The following is a 25,779-nucleotide window of genomic DNA, read 5'->3' on the forward strand; positions in this document are numbered from 1 at the left end:
AGGGTGCCTGGGTGTGTGTAAGGACTTGGCCTGTGTCACTTATGCAACAATAACCCCTCAGACTGTGTCAGTGATTAAATGCTATTGAACTATAGAACCTTCCATTAATAATGGAATTCATTTCCAAATACTTGACAATGTGAAGGGAAATCCCCTAACCCAACATCCTGTATCAATCAATATGTTACATAAGTAGGCCTTTACTGAACCGTAACAGAATACAGATTATGTTCAAACATTTATTTCAAACAGACAGCATCTCAAAGAGAAACAACAATGACAGACATCCAGATGAAATAAAAGAGCTCATTTAATGTTCAAGTTTTCTGGATTGTTTTTTTATTGGAGTAACAAAATGTGATGTGCCCTCAGCAAACTCCACACGAGAGTTTGCCAACCTGCTGTATTAGAAGCATTTACTCCACGAAATCAAGGGGTTTCATCTGCGTCCTTCCTTACAACCCCAACAATCCCACCTCACCATCTTGTATTTCCACGGTTGGTTGGAAGTCTCTTGGTGTCAAGTCATCTCAAGTTCCATTTAGTCCGTTTTAAATATTTAAAATATTTACAGAGTCCAGTATTCCAAAAACTCTTTAATCCCACTGTTGCTCGTATAATGCTGAAACAGGTGGAAGGGAAGAGCCTCGTCTGGTTTGAGTAGAGAGAAAATGGAACAGTAGAGCTGGTGGAATCAAAGGGGTTTGTTAGGCTGACACTGTCCTCTCTACAAGATCTGAGTCCCAAATGGCACCATATTTCCTTTGTGTACTACTTTTGACCAGGGCCCTAAGTAGTGCACTATATGAGGAGTAGGGAGCCATTTGAGACATGACCCTATTAGGGTGCCCTAATAGTATTTTGAGGTTAATTCTTTCTCCTCTATGGGATAGGCTGAAAAATGACGTTTGTTTAAATACATGTTGAAATGTCTATTTTTGCCATTGTTGTACAATGACCTATGATCCTTTCTTATGAAGAATTGAAAAATGAACCATTAAAAAGATGAAGAAAAAAAAAGGCCACACAGTTAGTCACTCATTCTTTTCATCAAAGTATCTCCCTACGTAAAAATAAAACTCCCCAATAAATACAAAGACAGCAGAAAAAAGAAAAGAAAAAAAAAGTCCAATAAGAATGGACACATAGGGCTCTGGTCTGGTCCATCCCTGAGCTCGCTCTTTTGAGAAGGACAAAAATACCAGGAGTGACCAAAAAGAAAAAAAATAGTTGATATGGAAAAGGTAAAAGTTCCAATAGGACGTTGTTCCCAGTGTCTCCAGGAGCAAAGATCCTGCCATTCCTCTTGGTTCCTGAGGCTCAATGTTAAGTACGTCCACTGAAGAAAAGAGGTGGTTCCCTTTTCCTGCTGGGGGAGGGGGTCCTTAAACGGAGGTGATGACAATCATGAGGTGAGGGGAGATATTGGAGATCCGGTTGAGGAGGTCAGGGGCTAGCCGGGATAGGTGGCTCTCTGAAAACTCACATGGTGGGAATATCTGCAACACGTAGGCAGGCTGGAGAAGATAGATAGAAATGGATCAGTTGAAAGACTAAACTATCTAAAGACACTTCTAAAACGTAAAACCACACACACACACATTGAAGCAAACTTTTAATTTGGCTCTAAATTCCAGCATTTTGGATATGAGATCAAATGTTTTATATTGGCCTTGCATCGCAGTGTTGCCGCATCACTATAGCGTCGGGTTCGATCCCAGGAGTCCCATAGGTCAGCACACAATTGGCTGAGTGTCGATCAGGGTTAGGTTTGGCCGGGGGGCTTTACAAAGATCATTGTGCTCTAGCGACTCCTTGTGGCAGGCCGGGTACCTACAGGCTGACCACGTCATCAGTTGAATGGTGTTTCCGCCGACACATTGGTGCGGCTGGTTTCTGGGTTAAGCGAGCAGGTGTTAAGAAGCACAGTTTGGCGGGTCATGCTTCGGAGGACGCATGACTCGGCCTTCGACTACCTGAGTCCGATGAGAAAAATCAGGGTTAAAATTACTAAAAAAAAACAAATAAATGTATATTAAGCGAGAGGACAGTAAGTCACCTTTTATTTTAGGGTTTATTTTATACATATCCGTTTTAGCATTTACAAATGAAAGAGCTTTATGTAATCCATCCATTTGAAGGAGTCACTAGTATTTTGGACAAATTCACTTAGTGTATAAAATGTTGTCTAAAGTTTAGTATTTGATCCCATATTCCAAGCACACAATGACTGCTGGATGCATTTGCAGTTTGTTTTGGTTGTTTTTCAGATTGTGTTGTGCTCAATAGAAATGAAAGGTCAATCCTGTAGTGTGTCATTTTGGAGTCATTTATTGTAAATAAGAATAGAATACGTTTCTGAACACTTCTACATTAATGTGGATGCTACCATGATTATGGATAATCATGAATAAATCGTGAAAGAAAGTTAGCCATAAATATCGTGCATCTAACTTTCTCACGGAAGCAGCCACATTAATGTAGAAGTGTTAAGAAACATTCTTATTTACTAGTGACTACAAAATGAAAATATTATTTACAATTAATTTCTATTAGGAACAACATAATCTGAAACAACCAAAACAAACTGAAAATGCATCCAACAAGTTTGTAGAGTCACAAGGTTGATGTAGTCATTGCATGCTAGGAATATGGGACCAAATATTAAACTTGACTACAATGCAGACTTTTTAAAATCTCAATATCAACTAATTTCTGGGTAACAATTAACTACCTTACTGTGATTGTTTGTAATTAAAATCGTGAAAAAGACACAAAAATAGCTTCTTAGCAAAGAGCAATTTCTCAAGAATTTGTGTGGGTTGTAGACTCCGTCTCATGCTACCACTAGAGTGAAAGCACCACCAGCATTCAAAAGTGACCAAAACATCAGCCAGGAAGCATAGGAACTGAGAAGTGGTCTGTGGTCACCACCTGCAGAACCACTCCTTTATTGGGGGTGTCTTGCAAATTGCCTATAATTTCCACCTGTTGTCTATTCCATTTGCACAACAGCATGTGAAATTTATTGTCAATCAGTGTTGCTTCCTAAGTGGACAGTTTGATTTCACAGAAGTGTGATTGACTTGGAGTTACATTGTGTTGTTTAAGTGTTCCCTTTATTTTTTTGAGCAGTGTATATAAAACACAGGAAAATATAGGTTGACTGCACTATAAGTGAATTTGTCCAAATAGTTATGGCACCTTCAAAATGGGGATAGATACATAAAGTGCATTCATTTCTACACTGTAAAACTGACATACCCTCAAATAAAAAAAAAGGTGCCATTCGGTACTGTCGCCTCACAAAACATTTGATCTCAAATCCAAAATGCTGGAGTACAGAGCAAAATGAACAGTTTAAGCTTCACTGTCCAAATAAATACGTAGGGGGGTGTATAACTTCACATTTGATCAAACACAAGGAGTGGCTGATGGTTTGCAAAAACAGACTGTAGCAAACACCTAAATAGGCAGACAGACCCACCTGATTGGAGCCTGGGTTGGGGACATTGATGATGCCTGCAGCCAGCTTGGCCTGAAGGTAGTTGATGAAAGCAGTTCTTAGGGCCTGGGTCTGGTTCAGGACATCCTCCTGGTCCCGTCCACATGGCAGAGCAAGCAGGAGACAGAACTCACTCTCCCCCTGCAGTAGACAGAACATAAATCAAATTAGAACAAGGACCTGTGATGGAGATGAAAGCTAGAAATTCTTAACCATTACTTTAGTTGCTGAGAGACTAGGTTATAAGTTAAACATTTTCCTCATGTAGGATCCACTCACTTGCTGTTTGCCTCCACTTGATGATCTGGGCCAAAAAGTCCTCATGCAGTCTTAAATTGTATATATATAATATATATATTTTTAAATCACTGTATTCCTAGTGAATCACTCTTTGTTTAATGAAAATATCTCCAGAATATATTTTATATCATTAATTTCCCCGAGCTTCTTTTGGCCATTGAAATGCTCAGTAATTGTGTGTGTGTTAGGAAACTAATTTTAAGACATTTACATACACAGCCCTGATTGACTGATAGGATGGTCTAGATTCCACCCCCTTACCCAGATGAACAGTTATTGGTCTAGTATAAATCAGATAAGATTGTGACATGACATAGCCAAAATATATCACAATATTTTTCACATTGTTAATGGTATGATGGCATTTTATGGTTAGGAATTTTTATAAAGTTCATAATTTGCTTAATAAGTTGTGCATAACCCTACGGTAGCAACACAAAGCTTTTTCCATTCGGATTGTTTTATACTGTTACGTGGGGCTTCACAATATAGGCATCAAATCTTGGCCTTAGTTTTAACCAAATATTACAATTGCGATTTGACAAGAGATTTAGATCAAAACACTTGGGTGAAATGTTGGCATTATGGAAATAGACTGGTCACCAACCTTTGAGTCAAGTTTACTTTCGCAGTCAAAAAGCAAGCTGAGATCTACCGCTCAGATGTGTTTTAACTTAAAAAATGTAAGCCTATACAACATTAACATAATAAAAACTGTTCTGTAGGAATGAGGTTAGGCCTACTGCACTAACACATCACAGCATATTGGCTATGCTTGGCCTGTCAATATTGTTCTTCTCAGACCATATTATATTTCAAAACGTGAGTGGAAGTAGGGAGAAGTGAGTTATGTTTTGTAAGTGTTGAATCACATTTTTAACATGAACTCACTCAAAAACAGCAGCCCTTTGCTTTATTCTTTGACAGCCACTCTCTGGTCATGGTTTTAAAAGTGATGAAATCTCAGTAGGCTAATAAACTTTGTTGTAGAGTCGTGGAAGCTGTAGAGTCGTGGAAGCTGTAGGCATGGTAATTTGAGCTAATCGGATTGGCCAGCACAATTTAGCCACAGCTCTGCTGGTCTGCCGGGTAGCCGGAGTTTTGTCCGTTCAGACAAAATAAAATGGGAACAATTTGCCTACATGGCTTCTGAATCAAGTGCACCTACCGTCAACAGTGCAAGACAAATGTTTGTTTTATATGAGCACAAGGCTTTATCATTGGCTTTTCTACAGACCTGTTTAGTGATCGACTAGGAATGCCTTGAAGATCGACCAGTTCTAATTCTATAGGTAGAACGTAATAGTGGGCACTTTGAATACAGTGTTGGTCTGACATGACAATAAATTAGAGAAAAAAAAGCATACATATTTTAATAGGCCTACCATGTGTGTGCACGTGTATATTTTTTATACACACAGTGCATTCGCAAGGTATTCAGACCCCTTGAATTTTTCCACATTTTGTTACACTACAGTTCTATTCTCAAATTGATTTAAAAATTCTTCCATCAACCTACACACAATATCCCATTACGACAAAGCAAAAACTTTCTGAATTTTTGGCTAATTTATAAAAAATATGTAAATATCACATTTACTTAAGTATTCAGACCCTTCACTCAGTACTTTGTTGAAGCACCTTTGGCAGCGATTCCAGCCTCAAGTCTTCTTGGGTATGATGCTATAAGCTTCAAGTCCGGGCTCTGGCTGGGCCACTCAAGGACATTCAGAGACTTGTCTCTAAGCCACTCCTGAGTTGTCTTGGCTGTGTGCTTAGGGTCGATGTCCTGTTGGAAGGTGAACCTTTGCCCTAGTCTGAGGTCCTGAGTGCTCTGGAGCAGGTTGTCATTAAGGATCGCTCTGTTCATCTTTCCCTTAATCCTGACTAACCTTCCAGTCCCTGCCACTGGAAAACATCCCCACAGCATGATGCTGCCACCACCATGCTTCACCGTAGGGATGGTGATGGTTCACCGTAGGGATGGTGATATGTTTCCTCCAGACGTGACACTTGCCATTCAGGCCAAAAAGTTCAATCTTGGTTTCATTAGACCAGATAATCTTGTTTCTCATGGTCTGAGAGTCTTTAGATGCCTTTTGGCAAACTCCAAGTGGGCTGTCATGCCTTTTACTGAAGAGTGGCTTCCGACACATTTCAGTTGAATGCATTCAGTTACACAACTGACTAGGTATCCTCTTCCATAAAGGCCTGATTGGTGGAGTGTTGCAGAGATGGTTGTCCTTCTGGAAGGTTCTCCCATCAACAGAGGAACTCCAGAGCTCTTTCAGAGTGACCACTGGGTCCTTGGTCACCTCCCTTCTCCCCCGATTTCCCAGTTTGGTCGGGCGGCCAGCTCTAGGAAGGGTCTTGGTGGTTCCAAACTTTTTCCATTTAAAAATGATGGAGGCCACTGTTCTTGAGGACCTTCAATGCTGCAGAAATGTTTTGGTACCCTTCCCCAGATCTATGCCTCAACACAATCCTATCTCAGAGCTCTACAGACAATTTCTTTGACCTCATGGCTTGGTTTTTGATCTGAAATGCACTGTCAACTGTGGGATCTTAGACAGACCTTATAGCCTTTCCAAACCTTTCCAAATGATAGCCATTCCAAATCATGTCAAATACATTGAATTTACCACAGGTGGACTCCACTCAAGTTGCATAAACATCTCTAGGATGATCAATGGAAACAGGATGCATCTGAGCTCAATTTCAAGTCTCATAGCAAAAAGGTCTGAATACTTACGTAAATAAGGTATTTTTTTTTTACATATAAATTAGCAAAAATGTCACAAAAAAAACTTTCTTCGCTTTGTCATTATGGGGTAGTGTGTGTAGATTGATTTAATCAATTTTAGAACAAGGCTGTAACTTAACAAAATTTGGAAAAAGTCAAGGGGTCTGGGTACTTTCCAAATGCGTTGTACATACTATATATACAAAAGTATGTGGATTTGGCTATGTCAGCCACACCGTTGCTGACAGTTGTATAAAATCAAGGCCACAGCCATAGACAAACATTGGCAGCAGAATGGCCTTGCTGAAAAGCTCAGTGACTTTCAATGTGGCATCCCACAATTGTCCCAGACTATGTTTGGAATATTTATTTCTTGCACAGAATAGGTCAACTTTTGTACTATGGTGGATAGTAAATTGACACTGGCTAGTGCTTTTGCCGTTTGTTAGGCCTACTCATCTTGTTGACTGACAAATCAAAGCAGAGCTCTCACCTTTCAAGCTACTTTTTTTCAATTCATCATTAGTTGCATCATGCAGCCTTACAATGTATTAAAAATCAAAATGTGTAGCCCAACATTTGTAGAACTAAACTTACATTACTAACTCTAAATTAAGCATATAGGAGTACCTATTTATTTATTTTTTTGTTAACCGCTCAACACAATAGCCACCGGTGCTTTCCATTTTATTCAGCTTTGTTCGATTGTATTTTTCATTCTATAAAACAAAAACAATAATGCCACGGAATTCTAAGCACATCTTGTCTGCTAAATTAACTGGTGTAGCCCACAGTCATGGCCAGATCAGGACCTAACAGAAGGACAACTCAGAGTATGCTATTATGTTCTGAAATAGACTACCTTTTCTTCATATCATGCTTCTGTAGAACTGTCTAAAATAAATACTGGATTTGGCTATAAGGTGCAGGCTATATTAAATGGATTTATTAAGTCAGGAGATGCCAAATGTGTTTGTTAATTAGACGTCAATAACCGTGAGAACGACAGTTGTTTCCTTGACAATTACCGGCTGAGGAAATTATGTGACGGGCCATAGCCCTTTACACTCGTACCCGTCGGCGGGTTGTGTGGGTTGACTGACAGCTGTTCTGAACGGGAGTGCCTCGTGCAACAATTAGTCGCCCCCGCCGCTTCCGCCAGTAAGGCAACTTGGTCACATTTTGGGTTGCCTGAGTGAGAGAAATGCTGTAAATTAAGAGGACTCTACGCAGTTTCAAAAGATGAGACGTTGAGGATTACAATAAATACTGCTTTGTCATAAAAGCAAGCCAAACCCCGCGAGTCCAAATGTGCACTTCACATAAAACTTGTCATATACAGTGTTATCATTTATGATCACTCTGATGTAGTTACAAGATGACATGGCATATATCCTTGGTTGTTCTGAAGAGAATGAGCCTGTTTGTCTATTGTTAAGAAAATTTACTGCGTCACACACACCTGAACGCACTCATGACTTCTTTCTATGCGCACCAAAATTATCTGTTTCACTGAATTGCATTGTAATATCAGATTTTAGAACTTAGCTAGTCATGTTGGCAATAGAACCATCTTTCAAATGTTGACCACCTGACCCATATTGCGCTTTATATTTGACCGGTGTTGTGTGCATGCAGAGTTGTGTTCCAAATAAAACTAAGTGTGCTTGTTTTAGTTACTCAACGGCACAGCTAGAACTAAAAAAAAGCACCTTAAATAGGAACTGTGCACACTTTGGTTAAGTGTGTGGCCACTTGGAGACACCTAATAGTCCTCTCACTTAAAACCTTGTAATCTTTAGTCTTATGTTGCACCTAACTCACAATTTCCAGGAATATTATGTTCCTGAATGTATCCAGAGTTGTTTATTTCTTATCAACAAATGTGGCAAAAAATACAGTGAAATACACAAAATCAACAGTGTAATGTTTGGATTCAGTCGTGTCAGGTGAGCTGTTGTGTCCTCACCTTTGGTCTAATAATTTTCCCAAAATCTCCAAAAACTTTACTTTCATGGTTATGCTTTTCATATTTCTTTTTTTAAGAAACATTTCAAATTGGCCATTCCTATGAGTGTAAAGGGTTGAGATTGCCCATGGCACAATTCAAGGACGACAATAAAGACGGACAATATAAATATTAGTTTAGAAGTTGAATTTGTCAAAGTAACATTTACTGCGACTTTTGACAGTAGTCTACGTGTAGGCCTATATTATTGGCTGTTTGGTTTGCGAGGGGTTTTCCGACGGCACTATTGATTCTGCCTACACGTTAAATAAAGCAGAAATGTACCAGATTTGTTTGAACTTCCTATTAGATTAGTCTATCTTGCAATTGTTTGTTCGCTCTCTCGTTTTTACTATACTGTGTTTTTATTTAAGCTATTCGTAAACAACTTTCTGAGCTGGCCTATAGATTCAGTCGATGGTTGATCGCGAAAGAGTGGGTCATGCCTAGGCCAACTAGTCACATTGAAATTGAACAGGGATTAAGGAGGGAAAAAAAGGGTCAATTAAGATTTTAAAACAATACGCCAGACAACGGAGTGTCCTCTGCAAAAGGCCCATGATAATCCGAAATAGGGAGAAGGGGGGGGGGGACAGGGGACGGACAGACCCTATCTGACATGTTGTGCTGCTTTGGTGCTCTAACGCTCTTTCCACAATCTACATTGTTCTCTTGCATTATGTTAATTGTCCAACTACTTAGGCTATGGCAATTAGGGAATAGGCCATTTGGCACGTCGCCCTGCTGTGTGCTCACCGCACTGCACTGCGCTGTAGTGCGCTGCCAGATTCCTGCAGGGCAGCCAAGTTCACTTGCGCTGAACCATCGTTTGTGACATCTCGACGTCATGGCCGTCAAACACCGTCGACAGACGATGCAATCGTAACAAAATTGCCCACCCTAAAATGAACTCTCATCCCAATGTAAACAATTCAAGGACAGGGACCAGAAACTTACTGTCATTCTTCTAGCCACACCATCCAGTTGTGACGCCTCGAGTCTCATTCTCTGGACGATCCGAAGCAGCGATCCTCCCTCTGGTAGGGGCAGTGACCGTAGGGCCAATCCTTTGTTGCCACAGACAAAATGCAACTGGACAGCAGCCTGGTCATTTTTCAGTGCCAGCAGCCCTTGCCACACTATCGGGTACTTCTGCTCAAACAGAGAAAAAATATTTTTTCTGTGACATAAAAACTGAATATAATTGTGAATAATGTTCCTTTACTACACTATATCCTGTCCGCTCTTGTCCTGCCCTGTTCAGTTGTCTCTGTCCAGATTTACCTTCTACTCCTCTCTAATGCACTCTTTATTCCCCATTTCCATATGTCCAAGTGACTCACCGTGAGCAGCTGCACCATGTTCACAGGTTGCTGTCCAACTTGTTTCACCTTGACATCAGCTTGTGACTGGCTGGGATCTGCACCCTGAGGACCAGAACAAAGCGATTTTAGTATAAAGAAGTTGGTTTTCAAACGTCATTTAAGACACGACCACATGATCATTATTAAATTGTGGAGATATAAAATTACATTGAATAGAAATTTAACTCACTAAGGCAGAAGTGATGTTGAGAGGTACCTGGTTGATCCCAAAAGGAGAGGTCTCAGTGATCTGTGAATGGATGGCCCGGGTGTTGGTGTAAATTCCTGGATACTCCGAGAAAGAAGCTCCCGTCCCCGATGGCAGCAGCTGCACCCTTTGGGGGGACGCCATGGCGGCCATACTTGGCCGAAACCCCATCATCCCATCCTTCGGAGGAGAGTGTGGCCTCTTGACCTCCTGTGGCTTTGTGACATCCTTCTCGGACACACCTTTAGCCAGCAGATGTGCCCTCGGGGACATCGACGAGGTGATGTTGGTCGATGTTGAGGAGGGTGGGACAGTCTCTTGGATGTGTCCCTGGTGTGGCTCTGGGGCCGAGCGCTCTCCCTGAGGGTGGTGCATGAGCACACGTAAGTCCCTGGGCGACATGTACGGGTCCAGCTGCAGCCCGCTAAGTAGAGCCCCACGGGGATCCGGCTGCATAGTCTCTGCTTTCAGCTGTGTGGCAGATTGTCTCCCTGTGGCCTGATGGAAGCGCCTGGCATCGTCTTGCTCACCCTCATGGCCCCTCACATTCCCAGGATTAACCTTGAGGACTATGTCTCTGCCTACCGCCTGGGGCGAGGTGGGGCGTTGCTGGAGAGGACCAGACCAGGGAGAGACAAGAGGGTCTCCATGCATCCCGAAACTCATGACAGATAGGGGTGGCGTGTTCACCCTGACCTCTCCTTGGACAAGGTGCCCCATGGGGATTGCTTGGGAGGCACGATGGGGTGACATCCTTCCAATGCCACCGTGAGCACTGTGAGGTTGCATGATGACAGACTGCTCAGGGTGGTGAACACTGGTGACATATTGCTGCATGGCGGGCAAGCTAGAGGGCAGCATCCCAGGGAGACCTTTGGGAGAGGAGGAGCCGATGGGAGAGGACACTTTAGTGAACGGAGAATGTGGATGGCCTAACTTGCGAGGAGAACGGGGCTCCTGTTTGACCCCACTGAGATGTGAGGGAGTTCTGTCAGTGGCCGAACCGGGAACAAAGCCTACATGGTTGCCAGCCGGAGAGGGCAGGCTCATTGCAGGACTTATGGCAGAGGTCCAAGATGGTTTACACCCATCAGCGTTCATAGCGTCAGCCCCATCCACTTTCTTTGGATGCTTCAATAACATTGTGAACTCTGAATGATGGTAACCCATCCCTTGTGGATTACCAACTGTCTGCTGAAGCCTCTTCACGACTCCTCCTTGAGGCCCTGATGGGTAGGGAGATTCTAACTTTTCCATACCAGTGTTTTCTTGTTTAATGGAGGAAACCGTTTGTTGCGTCTTAAGGTGCCCATGGTCTGTCTGTATTGGAGGACACTTTGGAGTGTTTGACTGGGAGTGGGTATACATCTCCTGTTTTATCTGGGGCATGGACACTAGCTGCTGAGATTCCATGTCAACTACAGTAGCTGGTGGGATCTGGCTGATTTTGGCACTTATCCTCTGTGGTCCCTCCTTGATCTGCCCTGAGTGACTCAACACCACCACTCCCTCTGAGGTATTCACCCTTAGACCTGGGCTGGAGCCAGTACCCAGACCAGAGCTCTCAACCAAGTACCTCCCAGCACTTCCACCCTCCTCGCCAACTGATGGTCCATGGTACGAACCACTGTCCCTGTCCTCCATGCTGGGCGGCCTGTATGTCTGCTTGGGAAGTGGCATGTCCACTATGGGATTTCTGTCAACTGACATATTAACCTTCTCCATGTCAGGTGGATTGCAAACACGACTGATAACAGAGGTGGCAGTGGAGGCAATAACAGAAATGACAGACTTTGACTCAGGGGATGGTAGTGAGGCTGGGGGCCGGACTACAGGCTGAGCTGGATGCGGCCTGTTGTCATTAAGAGAGGTCTTACTCGTCACAGCAACCATTGGGGTATTACTTTCAGGTAGGTGTGGAGGATCCCTAAGGGATAAGGTGCCCAAATTGCTAGGAACAGAACTACTGCATGGGACTGGGAGTGAAACATTTTTGTGCTTCATGAGAATCCTACGCAAGTCACTGTTGTTACACTCAGTCTCCAAGGGCTCAGTGTCAGAGGGAATTGCTGGGTTCTCAAAGGAAGCTGCTGATGCTCTAGGAGAGGAAGGGACACCTGCGTCCTTGGACTGGTTGAGCCAATCTGGTGGGGAAACTGGTATCCTGCTTGGTTGTGTGGGCCTGATGTTTGGCCGGGTTGGGGGTGGAGAAAGTGAAGGTGAGATGCACTCAGGTGGTGGTGGTGGTTGTTGTTGAGGCTTTGGGAGAGTGGGACTTTTTGTTTGGGGGCAGACAGGTTTCAGATGTTGAGGTGGAGGTTGCTCTGTAAGGACTGGAGGTAACTTCGATTCTTTAGGCATGTCCGTAGCCTTAGGAGCCAAATGCTCAGTTTTAGGCTTCCAAGAGGTGGTTGTAATGACACCGGCAACTGGGGTTGAGGGAATAGTTTCTGGAACAGGCTGTGAATTGGAGGGTATGCTGTCTGATGTGATAACAGAAGTGTTCTCTGGTTCTGATGAAATTTCTTTTACAGCGTCCTTTTTGTTTGATTTTTGGCTCTTAGACCGTTTCGGTGTTTTAGCTCTGCCCTTAGCACCCTTCCTGGGTGTAGTTGGGAAAAAGGACTCCCCCTGAATAGGGGATATGTTACTAACAGGTTCAGCTCCCTTGGTCGGCTGGACGAAGGATGGAATCTCTAGGTCTGAATCCACAACAGCACTAATTACCGGCTCTTGAGGCAGAGGGACGGGTATATCCTCACCCATAATCGAATCAATGGCAGCAGCAAGTTCATACTCACTAGCAGGATTGGCAGATTTCTCTTCTTCAGTGTCAATTTTTAATTCTGCAGATGGTGGGGCAAGTGGAGTTGGTGACTCTGCTGGGAGGGTTGGGTCTGTCAGTTTAGCAATGTTCTCCACAGCTTGCTCAAGCTCCTGTTCCTGTTGTAGCAAAGTTTTAGGATCTATTGGTGGCTTAGTTTCTGGTGTGCTCTCATCTTTATCCTCGTTGCTAGAACTCACATCTTTTCCTGGGCTAGACTCTAATAATGGGTCATTAGTAGATTCGCCTGGTTTGGTCTTTTTAGAAGAATCATCCCCATTTTCAGGTTCTTCATCCCCCATTTGAAGCAAATCTTTCACCTCAGTGACATTTAGTCTGATCTTCAGGTTCTTGAGGACAGGAGATTTTGGAGTCCGTGTCAAGCGTGGAGCTTTTCCTCTCCCACTCTTCTCCATTTTCTCCAATACAGGCTGTTCTTCCACAACTGGTGGTTCAGACTCTTTCTCGCCAAATTTAGTTACACTGGCTTTCTCGTCAACAGGGTCCTTTTTCTGCCTGTCTTTATCTCGTGATTTCTCTGTTCCTAGTTGTTGCTTAACATTCTCCTCTTTCTTTGTCACACCTGGTGCTACAGTATCTTCCTTATATGAGACAGTGCAATTCTGCATGGCCAAACTGTCTTCTGTAAAATCCATCTGCTGAGAAACATCTTCAGGTGGTTCAGTTTTGTCCCCCTTCCTACTTGATCCAGTCGCTATGGGCATGGGTAATTGACTTGCCAAAGCTTTATGACCATGAGGAGAATGTCTGCCTTTTGACACTTTTGAAATTCTTTCACTACTCTCTGATTCATTGGAGTCTGTATCCTTGGTCTCCATTTTCGATCTATCCCCTTTAGCTGTTAACATGTCCTCTCCTTGTCGCCGATTCTTAGGGGGACGTCCCCGCCTTGAAGTAATAGGTGCAAGGGAATCCTGCTCTAACGGTTGCTGAGGGGCTGCTTCCTTGTCTTTGTCTCCACCTCGTTTCCGTGCAGTGCGGGGTGACTCAGTTACATCCTTTCCAGCCCCCTTAGTGGCATCTTCCTCAACTGGGGTGGCATACACAGATTTCACATTTCTACGCCTTGCTCTTCCAACAGATATACTCTGCTCTGTGCCATGTTCAGGGTCTGCTCCATGTATGGGAGACTTGCCTGTGGATTTGGAATCTGAGTTTCCCTTTGAAGACTCTGCTCTTGGGGATGATGCACGTTTTGTGCGTTCACTCTTGCGGGTAAGCGGTTTCTCTGAACTAGTTGTTGAAACCAAAGGAGTCAGTGGGACTTGAGTAGGAGACTTACTCTTTTTGTTCTTGGACTTTTGAGGTGGTGAAATTGACTCATCACTGGTTTCATTATCAACAAGCACCTGGGTCTGATTGAGTTCAAGTTTCTTTTCCACCTCTGTATGAGTGTCTGTATTGTCAGTGTTGGTATCATATTTTGAAACCTCCATCTCCTCAACAGGGTTAGGTGGTGTGGAACTTAAAAATACAGGTGGTAATTCAGGTGCCGCCAGCTCAGGCTCTGGTACAAAACTACTCACTGATGTTTCATGAAGGCAATCACTGCTGGAAGACTGCTCGGGGTTCAATATTTGAATATCCTGAGCTATATCTTCAGATTTCTCTCCACTAGGGGTTCTTTTAACTTTTCTCACAGAACGGATGTGCTCAGGGGCTACTAAATTAACAGAAGCAGGGGTCAACATCTCACACGGAGGTATTTGCAGGAGGGGAGGGAGCTGTTCATTTTCTCTGTTTTCTTTTGTCAAAGGTTCGGGTGCAGCTGGCTCTGGACCCTTTGGCTCTGGAGTAAACTGGTCATGTGTTTCCACTATTGGAGACATCTCTTTGGGTGGAAGAGGTGGAAACATTTCCTTGGGTGGAAGGGGTGGCGACATTTCCTTGGGTGGAAGGGGTGGAGAAGTATGCTTGGGTGGAGACATTTCCTTGGGTGGAAGGGGTGGAGACATTTCCTTGGGTGGAAGGGGTGGAGACGTGTGCTTGGGTGGAGACATTTCCTTGGGTGGAAGGGGTGGAGACGTGTGCTTGGGTGGAGACATTTCCTTGGGTGGAAGGGGTGGAGACGTGTGCTTGGGTGGAGACATTTCCTTGGGTGGAAGGGGTGGAGACGTATGCTTGGGTGGAGACATTTCCTTGGGTGGAAGGGGTGGAGACGTGTGCTTGGGTGGAGTCATTTCCTTGGGTGGAAGGGGTGGAGCCATTTCCTTGGGTGGAAGGGGTGGAGCCATTTCCTTGGGTGGAAGGGGTGGAGACATTACCTTGGATGGAAGGGGTGGAGACATTACCTTGGATGGAAGGGGTGGAGACATTTCCTTGGGTGGAAGGGGTGGAGACATTTGCTTAGGTGGAGACATCTCCTTGGGCATAAGTGGGGGCTGGGAAATCATGTGGTTCTCAGCAGGGCTAGTAGGTTTAGTCTCTGGATCCATGACCGGTTCTGAGGTTTTAGGAAACTGCAGAGGTTGCTGTTCTGCCTCCAGTGACTTCTCCAACCTATTACTATCTACAGAATCTGCTCTTTTTACTTCATGTAACTGTTGGTCTTTCTGCTGTTGCAGCCGCGTGAACTCTAAAAAGCGGCTATGGAAGAGGACAACTGGTTCTGTGTCAGGCTGCCCATCTGCCAGGCCTAGCTGACCAGTTTGTTGAGCCGGACTTTGCTCAGGGTCCTCATGCTTTCGCTCTAGGTGCTGAAGACGTCTTGAGTCCTGCTCAAAGATTGAGCTGTGTAGGAAACGGGAGGCAAACAGTTCCCTGCGTTCATGTTCCTCTGGCTTGGGCTTGGGGTCTTCCTTCCTGTCATCTAGTTTGTCTTCAGACCCACCACTGCGAATCTTCTTCTTCTTCATGTACCAAGAGGGTGTAGGCCGTGGTGCTGACTCAACCTTTTCAGTATCTTTCCTGCTGCGCAAACCAGCAAAGTGTGAATCATAATCCAAGAAAGACCAGTTGTCCTCCCTAGAGGAGGACAGAGACTTTGCTCGCTCTAGCAGGGCCTTGGTATCTGGTGTGATGGTCTGGTCAAGTGCAAAGGAGTAGAACTTCATCCTCTCCAAAGTGGCAAGCTTGGGGTCTGAAAATCTGTCCACTCGTTGCCCGTCAGAGAAAGGCATAGAAGTGGAGGGCATAGGAGATTGTGGTTTGTGCTCTCTATCCTCTTCGGAATCGGATCGTACTTCCCCAGGCTCCAAATCTTGCAAAATTCCATACTCCAAACGCTTGCGATTGTGTGTATTTTTTCCAATGCCTCTGGAGAAGTTTAAGTCAGGTAAAAAATCTTGCTTGACTCTGCTCTCCCACTGTTTTTCCCGCTCTTCTTCACTAAGTTGTAAAGGAGTGCTTGGCTTGGACATTTGCGTTGTATGTGTCCTTTTGACTGCCAGCTCCAGGTCTGGGTGGCTTTTATCCTCCGTTTTAACCTCCCTGAGATGTGAAGATTCAGCAAAGTCCTGCTCAGCATGATGAGAGAAGTGTTGCAAGCCTGGAGATGCAGTGTTGTGCCACTCAGGATCTTCACTCTTTTGCCGGAAGCTCCTGTAGACACGGTCCCCCCTCTTGGCACTGATATCTGCATCAAATTGCTCTAGTTTCTTGAGTTTATGAGATGGGAAATGATCTGTGACATCTTGAGGTGGCTTGCCCACTTCATGTACCAGACTGCGGTGTTCCAGGTCCTCCGTTTCTAAGCCTTGTGGACTCCCAGCTTTTTCTTGTTTGTCTGGCTCTTGAAGCTGTTGGTGGAGCCTCCTTTGCTCCATCTGTTTGCGGTAACTTTGGGAGAGATCAATATCCAGAGGCTCTTCCTTGACACCCTTGTCATTGTCTTGTGCACCATATTTGAAAGGACTCTGTGGATCTTGATTTCTTGCATTGTCTTGGTCCATGTTCCCATCATGGGAGAACCTTCTGGACATACTGTGGCGTTTTGAGTCCATAGGGTCCATGCTCCCCTCGGGCAGCTCTTCTTGTCCTCTCATTGCAGGATCCTGACCCTCTTTATGACTGCCAAGAAACACCAGTCTCTCTGATTTGGATCTTGAATCCCTCCGCTGAGAGTCTTTTTGCTGAGACTTTCTGTCACCATCAATCTCTTTTGTAAAGGCAGTGCTAGCTCCAAAGTCTTGGGGTTGACTCCCATCCTCATCTTCCAGCCTTCTCCTCTTCTGTCGAATGGTTCTCCCACTGGCATCTCCAAAGCGCCTCTTCCTCGCAGCCAACCGATCAGAATCCACTGATGGATCTTTCCCATCATTTCCCGTGTCAGATTTTTGGTGTTTTCTGGATCGTGTTTTACCATCCTTGTCTGCGTTCTCACCTTTCCCCGACTCAAGCCTCTCACTTTTTACAGGCTCATGGCGAGAGGTTGACGTTGTCGGATCTGAAGGAGGGTCGTTGTCACCTTTATACCGCTGTCTGTCAAGGCTGTCCTGGTCTGACACCTTTCCCCTTCCAGAGCCTCCATCCAGGCTGGGTTCTAGCTCTGTCTCAGATGGTGGGATGCTGGGAGATTGCACCTTTGCTTTCCTTGACTTACTCTTCTCCCCTTTTTCTTTGTCACCTTTCTCCTTTCGTCTCCCCCGCTTGCTCTTCTCAGCCCCAGCAACACGCTCAGGTTCAACCAGGTGGATGTCTTTTTCCAACCTCTCACTCTTAGAGCTGGCTCCATGTTCCAAAGGAGGAGCCTTGTCAGTCTTGTCAAAGCGTGGTGGTGAGAGTGAGCTGCAACTACCACTTCGCTCAGAGGATTGACTGTAGACCCGTCGCTCTGGGTCTCTGGGAGCACGCTCAGATGGTGAAGGGGAGGCAGAAGGGGTGATCGGGCGCCGTGGATGAGAGGGGCTCCACATGCCATGGTCTGCCTCAAAGCGCTCCCGCTCCCTTTCTCGCTCCCTCTGGATGTATGTGTACTTCCGAATGTCCTGCTCAAAAGGATCTCGATAATCCCTGAACTCCCGGGGGTCTTCATGGTAGCGTGGGTCAAAGTGTTCTCCCTGGTAGTGCTCCAGTTCAGAATACCGCTCACGGCTGCGGGCAGGATAGTCTCGGCGAGGATCTTCGGGGTAAATGGTGCCAGGGGTGCGTGCATTCTCAAAGTAGGCTCTTTCTGCTGAGAACTCATGGTATGGAGGTCTTGGTCGTTCCTCTCTGTAAAGAAGGGGGTTGTGGAATAGGAGAGAGGAAACAATAAGAACATTGAAGTGAGATCAAAGTACACCCGAAAACAGTTATTCAAAGTAATCCCTCAAATGCATTCACCTCACATAACAAAATGTGAACTTTACCTTCTTTCAGTTGGAATTTCGTAGAAGTCTCTAATGTCTTGCCCAGAGGCCTGCATAGAGCGATAAAAAGCCATCTGACTCTCCTGGCTGGCAAAATCCACCTGCAGACAGAAAACAAATCAACAATTTGTCTCCTTTCACCTGGTTTACTGTGAAACTGTCAGTCACGAGTAAGTCACACTCGTTTAGTCATACCTTGATTTTGTTGCCGCCAATCTTCCAGCCTTTGGTCTCCCTGACAGCTGCCTGTGCAAAATCTGTGTTGTTATACAAGATGAGAGCCATCCCCTTCAACCTGTCAAACACCACCTATAGGAAGAAAAGGGAAAATCATGTTTAGAATAACATGTCTAATATAGTCTAATAGAATGTCAGGGACCTAAAAAATATTGGAGGGGGGAAAAAAAAGAAAAAAAAAAAAAAAGAGTATGGACCTTGACTACATGTCCATAGCGGCAGAAGTGACGTGTGAGATATTGCTCTGTGATGTTGGAAGCCAAACCGTCCAGCCAAACACATGTTGTGGGCATACTCTTCCCAAAACCCAGCTGCAAAGGAGACAGAACAAGACAAGGATGAAGAAACAGGGAAAATAATATTGCTAAGGTTACTTCATTATCACTGAACTCAATTCCTTTTGTACTAACAGAGTGCATTTGGAAAGTACTCAGTCCCCTGGACTTTTTCCACATTTTATGTTACAGCCTTACTCTAAAATGTATTAAATAGTCCCTCCCCCCTCATCATTATACACACACACACACAATACCCCACAATGACAAAGCAAAAAATATTTTTAGAAATGTTTGCTATTATGTTCAAAATTAAAAACCAAAATATCACATTTAAATAGGTATTCAGACCCTTTAATCAGTACTTTGTTGAAGCACCTCTAGCAGCGATTACAGCCTTGAATCTTCTTGGGTATGACGCTACAAGCTTGGCACACCTGTATTTGGGGAGTTTCTCCCATTCGTCTCTACAGATCCTCTCAAGCTCTATCAGGTTGGATGGGGAGCGCCACTGCACAGCTATTTTCAGGTCTCTTCAGAAATGTTAGATCGGGTTCAAGTCCGGGTTCTGGCTGGCCCACTCAAGGACATTCAGAAACTTGTCCAGAAGTCACTCCTGCGTTGTCTTTGCTGTGTGCTTAGAGTCGTTGTCCTGTTGGAAGGTGAAACTTTGCCCCAGTCAGAGCTCCTGAGCAGGTTCTCATCAAGGATCTCTCTGTTCCATCTTTCCCTCGATCATGACTAGTCTCCCAATCCCTGCTTCTGAAGAGCATCCCCACAGCAGGACGCTGCCACCACCACGCTTCACCATAGAGATGGTGCCAAGTTTCCTCCAGATGTGATGCTTAGCATTCAGGCCAAATAGTTCAATCTTGGTTTCATCAGACCAGAGAATCTTGTTTTTCATGTCCTTTATGTGCCCTTTGGCAAACACCAAGCAGGCTGTCATGTGCCTTTTACTGAAGAGTGGCTTCCATCTGGCCACACTAGCATAAAGGCCTGATTGGTGGAGTGCTGCAGAGATGGTTGTCCTTCTGAGGGTTCTCCCATCTCCACAGAGGAACTCAGGAGCTCTGTCAAAGTAACTATTGGGTTCTTGGTCACCTCCCTGACCAAGGCCCTTCTCCCCCGATTGCTCAGTTTGGCCGGGCGGCCAGCTCTAGGAAGAGTCTTGGTGGTTCCAAACTTCTTCCATTTAAAAATAATGGAGGCCAATGTGATCTTGGGGACCTTCAATGCTGCAGAAATGTTTTTGGTACCCTTCCCCAGATCTGTGCCTCGACACAATCCTATCTCAGAGCTCTACGTACAATTTCTTCGACCTCATGGCTTGGTTTTTGATCTGACATGCACTGTCAACTGTGGGACTTTATAGACAGGTGTGTGCCTTTCAAAATCATGTCCAATCAACTGAATTTACCACACCCCCTCAAGTTGTTGAAACATCAAGGATGATCAATGGAAACCGGATGCACCTGAGCTCAATTTTCAAGTCTCATAGCAAAGGGTCTGAGTACTTATGGTATTTCTGTTTTTTTTTTATATATTTTTTTATAAATGAGCATGTGTCAATATGGGGTAGTGTGTAGATTGATAAGGATTTTTGGTTTTATTGAAGACATTTTAGGATAACGCTGTAATGTAAGTAACAAAATGTGGAAAAGGGGAAGGGGTCTGAATACCTTCCAAATGCACTGTACATAAGAGTTTAGGGCAATATAGATTTAAGAATAATACCTTGAGCCGGTTGCTCCCCAAATACTCTCCATCCATCTTCTTTATAGCTTTGCAGACACTGACAATATCAGAATACTGCACAAAGGCGTATTGAGGAACACCATTAACCTTTTTAATGTCAATATCCTGTGGGAGGGATGACAAAATGGATTAAAAAAAATATATATATATCTATTTTTTTTTTAGAGGTGACATTTCACTTGCTTAACCTTTCAGTGGCCAGTAACACACATACCACAATCTCTCCAAAGCGCTGAAAGATATCAAGTAGTTGTTGGTAACTGGTGGTCTTCTCCAAGTTGCCGATAAACAGGGTCCTAGTCGCCTTGGGGTGAAATTCATCAATCCGTCCATCCAAAGGCCTGAATTCATTCTCGCTCTCTGTTTCTGAGGGAAAGACTTCTATTACAATCACCAAACAAGACAAGTACACTCAACAGTAGGTGAATGACAATACACATCATTAGTATTTAAGGCCCAAGCTCAAATAATTATTGTTGAAATGTATTACCACATCTGTAATTCAATCTAAAACATTTGCCATACCAGGGCCGTTCCAGGCAGAAACCTCGATCATCATGCCGAAGAAAAGCTTTCCTTTGGAGACGTTGAGGGCTTTCTCTTGGTCTTCCTGCTGTCTGAAGAACACCAGACCATATCGGTCCTCCAAGGCCCCGTGGATCTGCACGGATGTCACTTTCCCATGTTTCTTGAACTCATGGAACAGTCCATCTTTTAAACTTGTGTCTGGAGAGGGAAACAGACAGTTAATTGACAGGTCACGCAGCTGCATTGTTAAGGACAAAATTAAATGTTATTTAAAAGGTTGATAATCCAAGTGAGAATTTCTTTGATAAGCTAGCTCTACAGCTCACTGTAGCAGAGGAGGTACGCTATTTATTAGTTACCCCCTTCATAATGTCATGGTGCACAGCAAAGTGCAGCCAGAATGCATGTTTGTGTGTATACTGCTATACTCGCCTGTGGAGCGCACTGGTAGGTTCTGCACCCGGATGCCAAAGCTTCTGCGTGGTTCGTCACCTTCCATAACCATAGAGCACGGCTGAGAGGGGGGTGCATGTGTAGCAGAGGACTGAACAGAGCGTGCATGAGACCCATCACTTGAGCTGCTGTTTGAATCGCTGCTGCCAAGCGGACAAATGTGAGATAAGAGGGAAATGTTCAGAGGGTCTTCTGCTAACATTACTAAATAGAGGGTATGTCTGTATGCATCTCAGATCAGTGAAATTCTCTCCATAATCCTACAGTCAAGCAATGTATTTTAAACTCTTTTACAACTGGGTAAATTGAAAGTTTCCATCTCTTGCACACATGTCTACAACACGGGCTAATTGACTGAATTGTGCTCCATCCATGACAAACAAACAAACATCGGCACCATCACAAAAGCACATCCTACCTGCCACTGCCGGTACTGCTGGTGCTGCTGACAGAATCAGAGCTAGAGGACCTACTACGAGACCTAGAGCGTGGACCTCTACCTGGGGAGAGGGGGGCTCTTTTGGGGGAATGGGGGGCTTTGGGCGTTTGCCCCGTGGTCCTTTGCGGGGAGGGGTGTCGAGATTGTGAAGAATGAGATGACCGACTGCGGCGATGGTAAGTTCTGTCAACACGACGCCCTCGGTCATCTCGATAGGGGTCACGCCGCGCAGCACTAGACAAGGTGAAGGGATCTCCTCGGATCCTGGACTCAAAATGAGGCTCCGGGGTTTCAAAGCTCCCACCCATAGCGCCGGCGCTTCCTGGCCCAGGGCTAACTCCAGCTGCAAACATGGTGCGATCGCGGTAATAGTCTGCGTTGTAGTGACGCTGTCTATCAAAAGTGCCACCGCGCTCATGGTGTCCATAGGGGCTGTGATCATATGCACGCTCCCGGCTCTCTGAGCTGTTGGAAGACACATGCAAAGGATGGATAGAGAGGGAAGAGAGAGAGAAAGAGGGGGAGAGAGTCTGTTATTGTGACTCCAAAAATACTTATAGAAAAACTTGCAGATAACTATTGGACAGTTCCAATATACAATGACGTTTCAAATAGGCAAGTGCACTGTTAAAACGTCAACTTAAATACACAAACAAAACCGGAATGCTGCGGAGCGCTGGTTCTATAGAAGACAGTGGTTTGTAATTCCATTAGGAACAATAGAATACATTTGGTCAATTCAAACGATGGTAGGTAGGTAGGTAGTACATTTTATTTCGTCCTTCTCTAGTATTTATGCTGACAGACAATAGCTTGTATACGTTAATAAAATGGGGGCAGATCTATTCTGATAGTGGCATAGAGCAAGGTTAAGTAACCCAAGGACATGGAACCAAATATAAGGGCCAAGCCAAAACTAAAGAATGCATCTACACACATTGTGAGAATTTATTTTATTTTGGCTAAACGTAACACTACCACAACCATAATGATAGGCTGGAAAGCTACTTAACTCTACCGTTGACTATAATCATCTGGAATCTGTGTCACATCACATTTGGCAAATCCTATTCCCTCAGATCAAATACCACTTCTGAATCAAGTAAGAACAGGGGGGTCTCGTAGGTGAGGGAAATGCTGGCGGACCTGCTGGAGCTGAACTAGCCTATATTAAGACAGCTAGTAACTAGGAGGAGCAAAAGCATAGAAGGGAGAGAGAAGGACAGGAGAGGGAGGGGCAAAAATAAGAGCGAGAGAGCAAGGAAGACAAGCCATTGGCACAGATGGTGTCTGCAGAAGCCCCCTGGCCCAAGCAGCTGTGTCTTTTTCACTAAAAGCTCTAACAATTAGTGCAGGAGACGAGGAAAGAGACAAGGGTGCAAATCTGGGTTAGGAAAAGAGATGCAGAGGGCAGGACAATACCAACCTTTTCCAAAAGCGGTAACCGAACCTATAATCCCAAATACAATCTAGGAGGACAGAATGGTGTGAGCAGGATGTTTTTGTTTTTTTTAGAAAAAAAAGAGCAAAAATGTTTATTTTGTCATCATGCGTACAGTCTTCGACGTTCGAGAAGAACAGCAGGTTAGGTAGGTATCTGAGGTATAATCCGTAATTTCTTAATCTCTTTGTTTGATGGAAAAAAGAAGAAAACAAAATAACCAAAGCAATGGATTTCTTAAGACAAATATTGATGCAGTAGTAAAGGTATGATTTGAAGAAAAAAAAAAAAAAAAAAATGAGTCACACACACAGTGCATTCCAAAATTAACACTAGAGATGGGCCAGACTGAAAATATGTCCAATTTGCTTATGGTAACCTAGTATAAAGAAGCAAAAAAAGCAGGAATTGTCTGCATACTACTGTCCAAAAGAGAGACTGGTATTATTCAAAACTAGGAAACCAGTTTGCATACACTCCCGTAAAAAAAAAAAACAGTATCTTCTCTCACCAAAATGTATGGAATAATCCTAGTCCACTGCAACATAATGAATTCCTTAAAATAGGCCTTTTCCATACCCCAAAGGCAAAATAGACCGTCTACTCCCATCACTTTGTGTAGACGACATCCGCTTCAGTCTTCATTCGATTTTCGCTGAAAATGCTGATGTTTCTATTCTTTGTTCGTAACCCAAACCAAATACTGATGCTGAGAGGATATACAGCTAAATCCACACTGGAGCGGAATAATCCAGCAATGGAAATGCAGTTACACATGTGTACATCCTATACCCAACATCCTTACATCCAATACAGGGGTTACATCCATTCTTCCACGAGGCAGGTACATCCAAAATGCATGTCTTCAGTTGTCTTCGTGGCCATCGCTCTCCCCAAAAATATTTCCATGGAATTTCTTGATGAGTGTTCTGTTACTCCTCAGTTTCTCTTTAGTTCCTTTTGATATAATCACCTTACTAAATTACAATAATACCCTGTAAAATATTGTTTCCTTGTCTGAAAATGATCAATCAGCGGTGAATGATGTACTGATGGGACTGTGATGACTGATGCCTACCCAATTTACATCCTTTCAATGGCAACTTACATCCTTTGGTCCATGATGTTATTTAAATCCAGACAAGAAGCAGACATCCTTGGTTTGGAGACATCCAGAAAAATAGTTTATGTCCAGCAGTGGAAAAAAAATACTCTGTCTTTTCTGATGTATAGTCCATACATAAATGAACCTGTCCGAAAATAATTCTCAAGAAAATATAGGGGTATTAAATCCATCACAGGCAACGATTTACTTCCAAGCAACGACGATCCCAGGTAAATTGTGGTTAGAATCCATGGTTCGGAAAATCTAATTACCCCCAAAAATTCACCAGGATAAATTCCAACAAATGTGATATATCCAAACTCACCAGGATATTCCCCACAGGTGTAATATCCAACTTGAAAGCAGGATACTTCTCACACAATAAATCCGAAATTTTGAATGATAATACCTCATATCCATACCTTTAAATGACCAATAGATTTGCATAAATATTTCACTTAGATCCCGTGAGAAAGGACAGGTCTGTGCAGATGGAGAAGGGCTCGTTTCCTAGGTTACCTTAATATGAAACTGTAAGGAATATATTCTCCTTGTTCTATTAATAACCCAACAAGGAAATCATGTGATTGCGGGAGAAAACTTTTTTTTTTTACTGACACCCTGATCCCTTAGAGGTGACCATGTCCACTTACCCATCTCTTATCCGTTCATAACGCCCCTCTCTGGTGTGAATGGACACTGGGGGGCCAAACACTGGACCCACTGCCCCCCTAGAGAATCCTGAAACATCCCGCCCGTGACTGCTTGAGGGGGGGTTGTCATCAAGGCCCCGAACAGCACTAGGGACAGACCCAGGTTCATTGTAGTCAGTGCGCAGGTCCCTGTCCCCCATCTTGTTGACAGCATTGTGAGCCTTCTGTGCACTTTTGATATCCACAAAATCCACAAAGGCTGCCACGCCACCCTCCGACCCACGCTTCCGCAGGACCTTGACGCTCTCGACGCGTCCATAGCTGAGGAGCAAGAACAAAAAGGGAAGAGACGTCACACTTTATTGAGAGGACTATGTACGTGTCCCTTCACTCATGAGCATAATCATCAGTTGGAAAAACATGATTAAACAGCAAAGAAAACACAGGAGTCTGCTTTTGCCAGCCAATTAGTTAAATTAACATTAGTGGAGGGCCAAGCCTTTTGTGACCTTGGTGTGGTAAAAAAAATAAAAAACAAAGGAATAATGTCTTTGCTCATCTTAAAAGGCCCACCACAGCGCAATTCTGTTTTTCCTGTGTTTTGTATCATATTGTACAACAGCTGATGA

At 44.1% G+C, this 25,779-nt stretch overlaps 1 protein-coding gene across 10 annotated transcripts in view; it reads right to left on the reverse strand.

Annotated features, from left to right (window-relative positions):
* Nucleotides 1-222: 222 nt before the first annotated feature.
* LOC110494951 (msx2-interacting protein) overlaps nucleotides 223-25,779 on the reverse strand; it is a 31,564-nt gene continuing 6,007 nt past the window's right edge. The window contains exons 2-15 of one of the 10 annotated variants that reach the window (XM_036948169.2): nucleotides 25,151-25,471; nucleotides 21,931-22,416; nucleotides 21,492-21,655; nucleotides 21,057-21,257; nucleotides 20,746-20,897; nucleotides 20,511-20,636; nucleotides 18,696-18,809; nucleotides 18,457-18,570; nucleotides 18,262-18,362; nucleotides 10,138-18,124; nucleotides 9,900-9,983; nucleotides 9,514-9,708; nucleotides 3,488-3,646; nucleotides 223-1,517 (exon numbers count right to left, since the gene is read on the reverse strand). In XM_036948169.2, coding sequence (XP_036804064.2) covers nucleotides 1,386-1,517; nucleotides 3,488-3,646; nucleotides 9,514-9,708; nucleotides 9,900-9,983; nucleotides 10,138-18,124; nucleotides 18,262-18,362; nucleotides 18,457-18,570; nucleotides 18,696-18,809; nucleotides 20,511-20,636; nucleotides 20,746-20,897; nucleotides 21,057-21,257; nucleotides 21,492-21,655; nucleotides 21,931-22,416; nucleotides 25,151-25,471 — 10,336 coding nt within the window. In that variant the 3' untranslated portion in view covers nucleotides 223-1,385. Of the gene's footprint in view, nucleotides 1,518-3,487; nucleotides 3,647-7,516; nucleotides 7,740-9,513; nucleotides 9,709-9,899; nucleotides 9,984-10,110; nucleotides 18,125-18,261; nucleotides 18,363-18,456; nucleotides 18,571-18,695; nucleotides 18,810-20,510; nucleotides 20,637-20,745; nucleotides 20,898-21,056; nucleotides 21,258-21,491; nucleotides 21,656-21,930; nucleotides 22,417-23,377; nucleotides 25,472-25,779 lie in introns of those variants that run through there. The other 9 variants (XM_036948165.2, XM_090205258.1, XM_090205254.1 and 6 more) reach the window with 9 other exon arrangements.

Source organism: Oncorhynchus mykiss, chromosome 17 (assembly GCF_057628025.1).
Source record: "Oncorhynchus mykiss isolate SJ-2025 chromosome 17, ASM5762802v1, whole genome shotgun sequence".
NCBI classification, from domain to species: Eukaryota; Metazoa; Chordata; class Actinopteri; order Salmoniformes; family Salmonidae; genus Oncorhynchus; species Oncorhynchus mykiss.